Genomic DNA, 15,519 nt, shown 5'->3' with positions numbered 1-15,519 from the left:
TTACCCAGCATGACTAGATGATGAAGGTGGTGGCAAATCTGGTGTAAGAACATAAAGACTGTTGTTTTTTGGCAAGTGTAGTGATTTTAAGACCATCTGAAAAACAAAAAATAAAAACAAATAAAAAATAACTATTGATTGTGCATTTTTAATCTTTTCCTATAATTCTTAGAAAATTATCACTATTGTAGTTTGACTTTGCATCTTTTGACAATTTGACAATAGGATAATACAGAAGAACTATTGAATCCCAAAAAATCTGTCTCTCATAAATATCATAAGTTAGCATAAATATGAATATTAAAATAAAATACAAATTCTTTAGCTCATGAAACGATACAAATATATAAGAACACAGTTGAGAATCATTAATTTCTTCATTGAAGAAGCATATCCTTGCAACTAATATCCACTTCATTGAGGATCATTATAGCAAAAATTAGCAATGTAGGTGTTCAGAGATCATTAGACCTAGAAAAGATCATAGAGAGTACCTCAACCCAAAGACTTTATATATGAGGAGCTGCAGCCTAAGAGGTGAAATGACTTGGATGAGGTCTCTTGTAAGTGTTACCCAGGTCACTTAACTGTTAGGCCAGATATTTTTTTTTTGTTAAAGCACTTTGTCTGGGGTGAATAAACTACTCTTGGGCTACCTCTGACCTACTATCTTGATGACCACACAAAATTTCACCAAATTTATTTGCCAGAGAACTCCTACATACCTTTCAAACTCCCAACTTGATGGTAAATACCTGCTAATTCAAACTTTTTTGGACAGCAAGACACATTAAGAAACACATTTTACATCTTTACATCATAACCCAGGACAAAAATATTTACTCAACAGATATTTATTGAGCCACCAATTCTGTGCCAGGAATATTCTAAACACTGAAGATATAGCAGTGAACATGATAGTCTAAAACCCCTGATCTTCTGGAGCTTACATTTTAGTAGGAATAAACAAAGTAATCCATATAGTTGACTACTAGAAAGCGATAGTTATCTTGACTAAACATAAAGCAGAAAAGGGAGGGTGAAGAATATGAGGTTGGGGAATTATGTAATTTTAAACTTGGTTATCAGGGTGGTTCTCACTTGGAGAATGTGACATTTGAGTAAAAACTTGAAAGTGGTGAGGAAAGAAACCATGAACATGTATAGAAAAAGAATATGGCTGGCAAAGGCAACAGCCAGTGCAAAATGCTTACTGAACAACACAACAAGGAGTCCAATGTAGCTGAAGCCAAATGAGTTCTGGTAGGAAATAGGTCAGAGAGGTTAACAGTGATGCTAGGAGATAGGTGAGAGGAAATGTGTTGAGACATTTAAGCTAATGTAAGGGCTTTGACTTTTTCTCTGAATGAGATCAGAAGCTACTGGAGTGACATTATCGGATTCATATTTTAAAAGGATCTCTTTGTCAGCTGTGTTGAAAATGGATGGGAAAAGGTTGACAAAGGAGGGCAGAAGCACAGAGGAGAGTAATAAAATATACTAAGATAAGGATGATAATGGCTTATGTCAGTGTGATTGTAATAGAAGTGATGCAAAATAGGTGAATTCTGGATATATTTTGAAGATCACACCAAAAGGATATCCTGACAGACTGGATATGAGTCAATAATGATCCTAAAGCTTTTAGACAACAAATGGAAGGATAAAGTTGCCATCAACTGAAATGGGAAGACTGCAAATGAAGACCTCCACTTTGGGCATGTAAGTTTGAAATGTGTATTAAACATTCAAGTGGAGAAGACAAGAAAGCAGTCAGATATATCCATCTGGAATTCAGGGAACAGGTCTAGGGTAGAAATATAAATTAGAGATATAAAATTGACAGTGCACACAGACGACACTTAAAAGCCATGACACTGAATTTAGTAATGTGGTCAGCAGCGACAATGGCAAGTCCACTAGCAGGTCCCTACTTAGACTGGGCTCAAGAGAAACGGGAGGAAAGGAATTCGAGACAACAAATATAGACAACTCTTTGGGGGAAGTTTTGTTATCAAAGGGACTAGAGAAGTGGAGTTACTGCTGGAAGGGGAGGTGGGATCAAGAGAAAAATGGAAGAAATAACATCACGTTTGAATGTTAATGGTAACACTCTACTAGAGGGAAAAACTGATGATGCAGGGAAGAATTAAAGTGAAGGAAGTCCTTGATTTAGGCCAGAGGGAATACAGAATGTAATCCAAAGCAAACATGGAGGTTTGGCGTTAGATAGGAGATTGGACATGCCATCTAGAGTAACAGGAGAAAAAGAAGAGTATGTGTATAAGACACAGGTAAGTAAACAGAGACCAAGTTGGAAGCTTGTGGAAATTCTCTTGTGATTGCCTTCATTTAATCAGTGAAACAAAATAGGAAATGAAGTCATCAGCTGAGGGTGAGAATAGGGGAGAGGTGTTTTAAAGGTCTGAGGAAAAGATAAGTGTAAAATAGCCATTTAGGAGAGTGTGGATAAACCAGGTAAATACGCTATCACTGCCTAGCAACATTAGGGGGCTCTCTAAAGAATATGGTCGTGAATTTAAAGATACACCAATCAGCATGATTTTGTTTGTCTCTAGTCACATTTAGCTGTGAGGCACAGAATAGACAGAGTTGTATTTACCCAAGGTAAGGATTTTTGTCAAGCAAGATCCATGAAGCAAGAATTGAGGCTACATGCAAGAAAGTGATTATAATGAATGACCATGGGATATTGCCCACTCTAAGGAAGAAAGAGAGGACATGAAAGAGGTAATGATCACGAAAAGATGGTAGAAACAATGGATTGGAGGCCTGAATAAGGCTGAAGGATTGTTAGGGTTAGGATACTAAAGGAAGTGGGCTAGAAAGATGAGAGATGATTAGCAGAAAATGGAAGCTTGAAATTAGTATTTAAGAATTGTTTTAATTAAATGACAAGACCACAGGAAGATATGGCTGACATAGGACGGCAAAAGAAGTTCACTGTAGAAAATAAGTTCAAAGAACTAAGAGGCCAAGATGTTAGAAGAATCATTTACAAGGCTATATTACTAAGAATTAACACAGAGAGCACTTATAAACCAGAAACTAAAAATCATCAGAAAGTGAGGAAAGATGACTTCAATAAGTAGGTGATACAATTTTTTTTTACATGAAAGTCAAAGCTGAAGGTTTTTTAGAGAGGAAGGACTGGAAATGGAAATGAGGAACAATGAGAACACACGTTTTACCAGTTAGTCCAGTGGTATGATGGCTACTGGAGAAAAGCAATTAACACTGAGAAGCCTACAGAAAAACGATGTGATCAGAAAGGCAGATTTCCGTCAGAGGTAGATGGTGAAGAGAATGTGCAGGGAAGAGGTTGACAATAAGAGGAATTTGGTTAATGATGAATAGTTCCACAGGGCATAGCAAAAAGGTTTCAAGCACTGTAAAGGAAAAAGAATAGAGACAGATATGGGCTGTGCAGAGACTATGGAGGTTTGAGTGAGGAGTGAAGTGGGAATCTGAGACTCCTTGCAGTGACTTGCATAAACAGGAGGAAAAGGCATAATGAAATTGGTTCTGGTTGAATCAAAGCAAATAATAATGTCAGGGCTGAAAGTGTTGGAAAGAAAGGTGGAGTTGATATCTAGGAACCCCTTTTAACCCTGCAGATGGAAGTAGGGGCACCTGGGAAGGGCTGATCTTACCCAAGCATAGAACATAATGAACTCATTCTTGACCCCTCCATGAGAGGGCCCATCTTACTAAGGGCACAGGCTTCCTTCACAGGCTTTGGGACTTACTCTTGACTCATATTAGTTATTTCTTAAATAAAAAGAAATACTCGTTATTTGCAATACACTCTGACATCTTTTATCCTATTTCTTTATTTCTTTTAATACTGGCTATAACCCACTCAGTTAACTTCAAAACTCACTAATGGTTTGTGACCCATGGTTTGAAAATAAGACACTGTAGTAGGTAATTAATCATAACTTCACAATCATCCAGGAAGACCTGAAGTTCTGAATCTTTTTGTAAAATATACGCAAGTCCTTTTGAAATTGATCTATGTTACCTTTCAAGAGTTAACGTGCAAACAAAAAAAAAAACCACATGCATATACACACAGGAAAGTTATTTTTACCATTTTTCATCTTTCATTATTTTACTTTGAGGACTACTGATAACTGCTTGGTCTTACCACTTGACTATTATTGTCAGTTTGCCATGCCATCATCCAAAGATCTTCCGCTAAACCTTCCTTCTCAAACCACATATGGTATGATGAAATAAATGGATGCTTTCTTTAAGTCATTCAGTCATTCCACAAACATTTATTTGATGCCTGTTATACCAGGCATTGGATATCTAATGGTGAAAGCAACAGACATGGTCCCTCTACTTATGGTGTTGTGATGGGAAATGCTGGGATGGGAGCCATTTTATACAGAGGTCTGTTACAGAAAGTAACATTTTAAGCTGAGACTTGAAAGATGAAAAAGAGCCACCCATGTGAAGAATTGGGGGTAAAGCATTCCAGGCAGTTAAACAGCATCTGTCAGGTAAAGTTATAGAGAGCTTGAGCCTATTAGAAGAATTAAAAGGAGGTTTCTATGGCTGCAGCATGGAAAGAGAGGGTATGAAAGGCTGAAGATGAGGCTGTAGACATGAATAGAGGGTAAATAATACAATACCTTTTAAATCATGGTGAGTAGCTTGAATTTTATTCAAAGTGCAATAAAAAGTTATGTTTTACCAGGAGAGTGATATAATTTGATTTATATTTTTAAAAGCTCATTCTGGCTCCTGTGTTGAGAATGCATTGGGAGAACCCAAGAAAAAAAGCTGGAAAAACAATAATGAAGCTATTACATTGTTCCAGGCAAGATATGCTAATAGCCTGGATTAGGCAGTGCAATAAAAATACTGAAAAGTGGCCACAGTTGAGATATATTTTGGAGATAGATGCTATAGGACTTACCAAAGGATTAGGTGCTTTTGAAATTTTTTAAAAATTTATTTTATTGCGGAATTCCCTGGCAGTCCAGTGGTTAGGAATCAGCTCTTTCACTGCCATGGCCCAGGTTCAATCCCTGGTCGGGGAACTAAGATCCCGCAAGCTGCACAGCACGGTCAATAAATTAATAAATTAATTAATATTTATTTTATTGAAGTATAATTGATTTACAATGTTGTGTTAGTTTCTGAGGATTAGGTGTTTTCCAAATGGGAAAAGATTAATGCCCACATTTTTGGATTTAGCAGTGGTGATATAGTTCTGCCATTTATAGGGGGAAGACTGGTGGAGAAATGGCATGGGAAGGAAAATCAAGAGTTCCATTTTAAACATGTTAAGTTAAAGATGCCAATAAGGTATGCAAGCATAAAAGTGAACTACCAATTTGGATATGTGAATTCATAGAAGTATAACCTGGAAATATAAATTTGGAAGCAATCAGAAAATTAATGGCATGGAAATAGCAGAAATCACCTAGGGAGAAGAGTACATAGAAATAAGTAACTGAAAATATTATTGATAACAAAGACTAAGTTCAAATACAGTCAGCCCTCCATATCCATGGGTTCCACACACAAGGATGGAAAATACTCGGAAAAAGAAAAATTCCAAAAGTTCCAAGAAGCAAAACTTGAATTTGATGCACATCAGCAACTATTTACATAGCACTTACATTGTATTAGGTAGTATAAGTAATTTAGAGATGACTTAAAGTATACAGAGGACGTGTAGGTTATATGCAAGTAAAATGCCATTTTATGTAAGAGGCTTGAGCACCCATGGATTTTGGTATGGGGCGTGGTCCTGGAACCAATCTCCTATGGCTACTGAGAGACAGCTGTATTAGAACACACAGCTTTAAGAACATTTTCAACATGATTGCCTTTCTCTTCACAAACTACCGAAAATGCCATGTAAGGCTGATTCACATCCACAGGTCTCTCAATAAATGAACGCATAAATGATATAGCTATGTAAACTAATACATTTTGGTGTTTTACTTCTGCCAAAGTTGTTGATTTACTCAGTCAACACTTATTTTTATTTTTTAATCCACGTTTCAGTTAGAGCAGCCATAAAGCAGCAAGGATCAGTCAACTATGGCCTGTGTGACAAATTCGGCCTATTGCCTGCTTTTGGATGGCCTGTGAGTTGAGCATGGTTTTTACATTTTTAAATGTTTGAAAACAAATCAAAAGAAGAGTATTTCATGATATGTGAAATTATATAAAATGCAAATTTCTGTGTCCACAAATATTGATTTATTGGAACAGTCATGCTCACTCTTACACATATGGTCTGTAGTTATTTTCAGGCTATGACAGCAGAATTGAGTAGTTGCAACAGAGACTGTATGGCCTAAAAAGTCTAAAACATTAACTACCTGGCTCTGTACAGAAAAAGTTTGCTGACCCCTAATATAGCACATCACTAATTTGTACCTAATTTATAAATATCTTGCCAACCTGAAATTTCTATAAATAACTTACTGAAGTACTCAGAACATCTCCATATATCAAATAAACTCACATATAAGTATTTATAAGCACAATGTCTACCAGAAGCAATTGACAAAGAATTGAACCAAAAGATAAAGATTCTAAGTTTCTGCTGGGTACTGACGTATCAACTCAGTAACTACTGTGAAAAGATTTGATAATTATTTCTACCTCAAACACCTAAAACTCTGGAGTTAACTCATTTCTTTCCATCACTCCCTACTCTCTCTGTCAGAAAAAGAGTAAGTGTGTGAAATATTTTATGCCTAAGGCTGCTACTGGGTCCTTGAGAATAGCAACTACTACCTTAAAATTGCAACACTTTGTACAAATTCTTAAAATATAACTCATTCCATGCACCTGACCCTATCCAAGTAAACAAAGAAATATTCTTACCATTTAAATTTTCCAAGTTAAAAAGGTTTCTTATTATCTTCTTTGTTCCATAAACACTACTGGACATAAATGTATATACTGTGTATTACTTCTTTCAGGCCAATAAGTAATTGTTCAATAAATTATTATTCCAGGCTTTCCCGCTTAAGGTGGAAAATGAGCTGCCAACTGGAGCGGTGAGCAGCCTTGCTGAGCGTCAGAAGAGTGACCTACTAGAGCCAATCTGCAAGGACTGGAAAGGAAGGGCCAGATACAGCAACTTTTTCATGGCTATAAAAGGGAGAGCTTGACATGCCCACACCACTGGACCTCTAGAAACTTTCCTGAGCCGTGTGGCTGACAGGGTCTTCGTGCTCCGGCCAGGTGTCAGGCCTGAGCCTCTGAGGTGGGAGAGCTGGGTTCAGGACATTGGATCACCAGAGACCTCCCAAACCCACGTAATATCAATCGGTGAGAGCTCTCCCAGAGGTCTCCATCTCAACGCTAAGACCAGGCTCTATTCAATGACCAGAAAGGTCCAGCGCTGGACACCCCATGCCAAACAACTAGCAAGACAGAAACATAACCCCACCCATTAGCAGAGAGCCTGCCTAAAAATAGTAATAAGTTCACAGACACCCCAAAACATACCACCGGACGTGGTCCTGTCCACCATAAAGACAAGACCCACCTCATCCACCAAACACAGGCACCAGTCCCCTCACCGAGGAAGCCTACACAAGCCACTGAACCAACTTACCCACTGGGGACAGACACCAAAAACAACGGGAACTATGAACCTGCAGCCTGCGAAAAGGAGACCCCAAACACAGTCAGTTAAGCAAAATGAGAAGACAGAGAAATACGCAGTAGATGAAGAAGCAAGGTAAAAACCCACCAGACCAAACAAATGAAGAGGAAATAGGCAGTCTACCTGAAATAGAAGTAAGAGTAATGATAGTAAAGATGATCCAAAATCTTGGAAATAGAACGCAGAAAATACAAGAAACGTTTAACATGGACCTAGAAGAACTAAAGAGCAAACAAACAATGATGAAGAGCACAATAAATGAAATTAAAAATTCTCTAAAAGGAATCAATAGCAGAATAACTGAGGCAGAAGAACAGATAAGTGACCTGGAAGATGAAATAGTGGGAATAACTACGACAGAGCAGAATAAAGAAAAAAGAATGAAAAGAATTGAGGACGGTCTCAGAGACCTCTGGGAAAACATTAAATGCACCAACATTCAAATTATAGGGGTCCCATAAAAAGAAGACAAAAAGAAAGGGGCTGAGAAAATATTTGAAGAGATTACAGTTGAAAACTTCCCTAATATGGGAAAGGAAATAGTCAATCAAGTGCAGGAAGCACAGAGGTTCCCACACAGGATAAATCCGAGGAGAAACACTCCAAGACATATATGAATAAAACTATCAAATATTAAATACAAAGAAAAAATATTAAAAGCAGCAGGGGAAAAGCAACAAATAACATATAAGGCAATCCCCATAAGGTTAACAGCTGATCTTTCAGCAGAAACTCTGCAAGCCAGAAGGGAGTGGCAGGACATATTTAAAGTAATGAAAGGGAAAAACCTGCAACCAAGATTGCTCCACCCAGCAAGGATCTCATTCAGATTTGATGGAGAAATTAAAACCTTTACAGACAAGTAAAAGCTAAGAGAATTCAACACCACCAAACCAGCTTTACAACAAATGCTAGAGGAACTTCTCTAGGCAGGAAACACAAGAGAAGGGAAAGACCTACAATAACAAACCCAAAACAGTTAAGAAAGTGGTGACAGGAACATACATACCGATAATTACCTTAAATGTAAATGGACTAAATGCTCCAACCAAAAGACACAGACTGGCTGAATGGATACAAACACAAGACCGTATATATGCTGTCTACAAGAGACCCACTTCAGACCTAGGGACACATACAGACTGAAAGTGAGGGGATACAAAAAGATATTCCATGCAAATGGAAATCAAAAGAAAGCTGGAGTAGCAATCCTAATATCAGACAAAATAGACTAGTCATTAAAAATAAAGACTATTACAAGAGACAAAGAAGAACACTACATAATGATCAAGGGCTCAATCCAAGAAGAAGATATAACAATTGTAAATACTTATGCACCCAACATAGGAGCACCTCAATACATAAGGCAAATGCTAACAGCCATAAAAGGGGAAATCAACAGAAACACAATCATAGTAGGGGACTTTAACAACCCACTTTCACCAATGAACAGATCATCCAAAATGAAAATAAATAAGGAAACACAAGCTTTAAACAAGATGGACTTAATTGATATTTATAGGACATTCCATCCAAAAACAACAGAATACACTTTCTTCTCAAGTGCTCATGGAACATTTTCCAGGATAGATCATATCTTGGGTCACAAATGAAGCCTTGGTAAATTTAAGAAAATTGAAATCATGTCAAGTATCTTTTCCAACCACAACGCTATGAGACTAGATATCAATTACAGGAAAACGACTGTAAAATACAAACACATGGAGGCTAAACAATATGCTACTAAATAATCAAGAGACCACTGAAAAAATCAAAGAGGAAATCAAAAAATACCTAGAAACAAATGACAATCAAAACATGACGATCCAAAACCTATGGGATGCAGCAAAAGCAGTTCTAAGAGGGAAGTTTATAGCAATACAATCCTACCTCAAGAAACAAGAAAAATCTCAAAATAAACAACCTAACCTTACACCTAAAGCAATTAGAGAAAGAAGAACAAAAAAAACCCCAAAGTTAGCAAAAGGAAAAAAATCATAAAGATCAGATCAGAAATAAATGAAAAAGAAATGAAGGAAACTATAGCAAAGATCAATAAAACTAAAAGTTGGTTCTTTGAGAAGATAAACAAAATTGATGAACCATTAGGCAGACTCATCAAGAAAAAAAGGGAAAAAGACTCAAATCAATAGAATTAGAAATGAAAAAGGAGAAGTAACAACTGACACTGCAGAAATACAAAGGATCATGAGAGATTACTACAAGCAACTGTATGCCCATAAAATGGAAAAGCTGGAAGAAATGGACAAATTCTTAGAAAAGCACAACCTTCCAAGACTGAACCAGGAAGAAACAGAAAATATAAACAGACCAATCACAAGCACTGAAATTGAAATTGTGATTAAAAACCTTCCAACAAACAAAAGCCCAGGCCCAGATGGCTTCACAGGCAAATTCTATCAAACATTTACAAAAGAGCTAACACTTATCTTTCTCAAACTCTTCCAAAATATAGCATAGGGAGGAACACTCCTAAACACATTCTACGAGGCCCCCACCACCCTGATACCAAAACCAGACAAAGATGTCACAAGAAAACTACAGACCAATATCACTGATGAACATAGATGCAAACATCCTCAACAAAATACTAGCAAACAGAATCCAACAGCACATTAAAAGGATCATACACCATGATCAAGTGGGGTTTATCCCAGGGATGTAAGTATTCTTCAATATATGTAAATCAATCAGTGTGACACACCATATTAACAAGTTGAAGGATGAAAACCATATGATCATCTCAATAGATGCAGAAAAAGCTTTTGACAAAATTCAACACCCAGTTATGGTAAAAAACCTCCAGAAAGCAGGCATAGAGGGAACTTAGCTCAACATAATAAAGGCCATATATGACAAACCCACAGCCAACACTGTCTTCAGTGGTGAAAAACTGAAACCACTTCCACTAAGATCAGGAACAAGACAAGGTTGTCCACTCTTACCACTATTATTCAACATAGTTTTGGAAGTTTAAGCCACAGCAATCAGAGAAGATAAAGAAATAAAAGGAATCCAAATCGGAAAAAAAGAAGTAAAACTGTCACTGTTTGCAGATGACATGATACTATAGATAGAGAATCCTAATGATGCTACCAGAAACTACTAGAGCTAATCAATGAATTTGGTAAAGCAGCAGGATACAAAATTAATTCAAAGAAATCCCTTGCATTCCTATACACTAACGATGAAAATTCTGAAAGAGAAATTAAGGAAACACTCCCATTTACCACTGCAACAAAAAGAATAAAATACCTAGGAATAAACCTACCTAAGGAGACAAAAGACCTGTATTCAGAAGACTATAAGACACTGATGAAAGAAATTAAAGATGATACAAGCAGATGGAGAGATATACCATGTTCTTGGATTGGAAGAATCAACATTGTGAAAATGACTGTACTACCCAAAGCAATCTACAGATTCAATGCAATCCCTATCAAGCTACCAATGGCATTTTTCAGAGAACCAGAACAAAAAATTTCACAATTTGTATGGAAACACAGAAGACCCCGAACAGCCAAAGCAATCTTGAGAAAGAAAAATGGAGCTGGAGGAATCAGGCTCCTTTCCTTCAGACCAACTGCAAAGCTACAGTCATCAAGACAGTATGGTACTGGCACAAGAACAGAAATATAGATCAATGGAACAGGATAGAAAGCCTAGAGATAGACCCACGCACATATGGTCACCTTATCTTTGATAGAGGAGGCAAGAATATACAATGGAGAAAAGACAGACTCTTCAATGAGTGGTGCTGGGAAAACTGGACAGCTACATGTAAAGGAATGAAATTAGAATACTCCCTAACACCGTATACAAAAATAAACTCAAAATGGATTGAAGACCTAAATGTAAGGCCGGACACTATAAAACTCTTAGAGGAAAACATAGGCAGAACACTCTATGACATAAATCACAGCAAGATCCTTTTTGACCCACCTCCTAGAGAAATGGAAATAAAAACAAAAATAAATAAATGGGACCTAATGAAACTTAAAAGCTTTTGCACAACAAAGGAAACCATAAACAAGACCAAAAGACAACCCTCAGAATGGGAGAAAATATTTCCAAATGAAGCAATTGACAAAGGATTAATCTCCAAAATTTACAAGCAGCTCAAACAGCTCAGTATCAAAAAAACAAACAACCCAATCCAAAAATGGGTAGAAGACTTAAATAGACATTTCTCCAAAGAAGATATACAGATTGCCAACAAACACATGAAAGGATGCTCAACATCACTAACAGTTAGAGAAATGCAAATCAAAACTACAATGAGGTATCACCTCACACCAATCAGAATGGTCATCATCAAAAAATCTACAAACAATAAATACTGGAGAGGGTGTGGAGAAAAGGAAACCCTTTTGCACTGTTGGTGGGAATGTAAATTGATACAGCCACTATGGAGAACAGTATGGAGGTTCCTTAAAAAACTAAAAATAGAACTACCATATGACCCAGCAATCCCACTACTGGGCATATATCCTGAGAAAATCATAATTCAAAAAGAGTCATGTACCACAATGTTCATTGCAGCACTATTTACAACAGCCTGGACATGGAAGCAACCTAAGTGTCCATTGACAGAGGAATGAATAAAGAATACATGGCACATATATACAATGGAATATTACTCAGCCATAAAAAGAAATGAAATTGAGTTAGGTGGATGGACCTAGAGTCTGTCATACAGAGTGAAGTAAGTAAGTCAGAAAGAGAAAAACAAATACTGTATGCTAACACATATATACGGAATCAAAAAAAAAAAAAAGTTCTAAAGAACCTAGGGGCAGGATGGGAATAAAGACGCAGACGTAGAGAATGGACTTGAGGATACAGGGAGGGGGAAGGGTAAGCTGGGACGAAGTGAGAGAGTGACGTAGATATATATTCACTACCAAATGTAAAATAGATAGCTAGTGGGAAGCAGCTGCATAGCACAGGGAGATCAGCTCGGTTCTTTGTGAACACCTGGAGGGGTGGGAGAGGGAGGGTGGGAGGGAGACTCAAGAGAGAGGGGAAATGGGGATATATGTATACGTATAGCTGACTCACTTTGTTATACAGCAGATACTAATACACCATTGTAAAGCAATTATACTCTAATAAAGATGTTAAGAAAAAAATTATTATTCCAAGGCACTTACTGATATCATATGAGGTTTGAGAAAAAGGTAAAAGCTCTCAAAAAAGAATGTCAAACTAACCCCTATAAAATAGTTAGAAGTAGGAAAAACACGCCACTTACGTATCTAACTCACTTAAAACTGTTGTTGGTTTACTATGAAAATGTTTTAGCTTGCAAAAAACATTGTTTGCTGATACCTTAAACTCAGCTACTGTTACCAAACCTACATCTGTCATATGTAACATTAATAAAAAACAATTTTATACATCATTTAGTCAATAGCATAACTTAATTTTCTTTTATTTTTAGGCAGTTACTAAACTCACACTGTCTTCCACATCTCCAGTCTTCCAGCCTTTTAACAGCATTTTAGACACAGGTATCTGAAGTTCATTTTCTAGAATCTGTTTAATTTCTCCTGTACGAAAAAGAGGAGACCAGATATTACTAACAAAATAATGCAATACATATTTGTTCATATCCAGAGCTAGCATTAATATTAGGCATATGGTCCATAGTCAATGACATTTGTCTGATGAATGCATATGAAAAATTTCAGTAGTCCAAACTTCAAATCTTGATCATACAACATGCTGTCCCTTCACCATTATGATAAAAGATTATACAATTACTTAAGTACCTTTTTAAAAAGAAACAGATATCAGTGATTGGGGGTTTGAAAAGAAATAATCTATTTTAAACCAACTGATAATACCTATATGTGCTCAGCATATGGTAGGAGTAGTTGGTAAAGTACAAAACTTGAGGCATTATAGTATAGGGAAAGCAAATTGTGGAATGAAGACTAGGGCTGAAGTCTTATCTTGAAGAAATCAAACAACTTGCCTTTTTTTTTTTTTTTGCATCTATAAAATGGGGAATAATACTGCCTATCTTATCTACCTCTAGGGTTCAAGGGTGAAAGGAGATAACATCCATGAATGTAGCTGGAAAAAAAAATAAAGTCAATGTATATAATGTAGAAGACAATGTAAACTGTGTTAAAGAGAAAAGCAGCAGAATTTCAGAAAAGAAAAAAAATTATGTTGGATCAAATAGTCAGAGAAAGTTTTGTGAGACAGATGAGACTTAAATCCAGCTTGAAATACAGCTGGGTTTAAACCAAGCTTGAAGTATAGCCAGGTTGTGAAGGAGAGCCAAATCAAAGGCCAGGATATTCTATTCAGTGAAGACAAAGACCAAAAGGTAAAAAGGAAAAAATGAAAATGATGCTAATGAGAAACAGTGAGGAATCACAATTTTCCCAGTACTCCACAAATTACTTTTCAGGAATCGAGTCTACTTATAAATTAACCAGCTAATTTCTGGTACTACAGTATAATAAACAGATCATTAAATCAGAATGTACAAATATTTCATATATATGCTTTTATTAGGTTGGTTAGTCTATAATTATAGATTAACACATAATTCAATTTCATTTATAGTAAGTGATTGAACACTGCAGAAAATGATTATACTATACATTAAAAGTAATTCCATGCTGATAAAGGAACAGATGGTGGGTGAAGCTTACACTACACAAGTTCTATGGAAGCACAGCTGCCTAAGCAAGCAATGCTACAATCAAACCCTTCACAGCCTTAGTGGCATATTTTTACTTTCCTAAGGAAAATTCCTATCTAGGCACTTTGGATAGCGATTAAACATCATAAAACAGAATTCTGATTCAACCTTATATTTTAGAAGCACAAAATTTATCAACTTTGACCTTCAAAAATATCACTGCTGACAAAGGATTGTTCTGTTCATGGAAATGAGAGAAAGGTGAGCCATACTTCTTTTACCAAATACATATAAACACTGCCTTTTCATTTGTGACTAAGGTTGCTATTTCTAAAGCTGTACCTATCTGGAACTGGGCTTATGCGCTTACAAGCCTGCCCAGTGCTTTCCGCTTAGAAACCTATCGACACCTGACACTTCCTGCTTAAACTCTTGGAGACACCCTTAGCATTCATAAGCTAAAGGAAAGGAAAAACTAAAAGAGATTTTAAGTTAAAGTCCCAGTTAGTCTTTGCAGCAAGCTTGGGTAACATATAAAACAAAAAGTCTTTTGTTCCACAGGTAGAAAAGAATAGAAAACAAACCCAGAGCCGTGACAGCAACCTGAGTTCCTCATATTCAAAAAATTCTTCTCTGTTGGTCTCAATTTCTTCTTCTCTAAAGTAGGAATAATAACTATAGTACCAATACTTCATTGGGTTGCTGTATTAAATGACATACGGAATGGAAAATACTTTGTGTTACTATGTGTCCAATACATAAAAGGGACTCAAAAAAGGTTGTCAGTTTTAAGTCATATTAATTAAGGTAATACACCCATAAGTGTCTAGCATAGTATCTGGCCAGTATAGGTTCTCAATAAATAGTTGTTGTTTCAAGAATATCCAAAATATTTTAGGGCAGTGAAGCGCTAGAATGCAGCAGGTTTCAGAGCCAGTTTTTATATCCAGGTCTGCCTGACTCCAAAGATCTTAACACAAGATGGCACTCCTGTATGTTACTTCGAAAACTGAGAAGATATGCAGATGTCATCAAGGAACAGTCCACTGACTGCAAACCATATATCTGATAAGGGTTTAATACCCAAAATATGTAAAGAACTCATATAATTCAGTAGCCCAAAAAACCCCACATACTCCAATTAAAAATGGGCAAAGGACTTGAT

General features: G+C 36.5%; 1 protein-coding gene across 3 annotated transcripts in view; it reads right to left on the bottom strand.

The window, feature by feature from the left end:
• The window catches only part of FAF1 (Fas associated factor 1), a 481,277-nt gene that overhangs the window by 281,285 nt on the left and 184,473 nt on the right, over positions 1-15,519 (bottom strand). For all 3 annotated transcript variants that reach the window (XM_082370942.1, XM_082370941.1, XM_082370943.1), the window contains 2 exons: positions 13,154-13,245; positions 5-96 (listed from right to left, as the gene is read on the bottom strand). In XM_082370942.1, coding sequence (XP_082227068.1) covers positions 5-96; positions 13,154-13,245 — 184 coding nt within the window. The remainder of the gene's footprint in view (positions 1-4; positions 97-13,153; positions 13,246-15,519) is intronic.

Source organism: Balaenoptera borealis, assembly GCF_965194805.1.
Source record: "Balaenoptera borealis genome assembly, chromosome: 1".
NCBI classification, from domain to species: Eukaryota; Metazoa; Chordata; class Mammalia; order Artiodactyla; family Balaenopteridae; genus Balaenoptera; species Balaenoptera borealis.
This window is presented reverse-complemented; position numbering and strand designations above follow the sequence as displayed.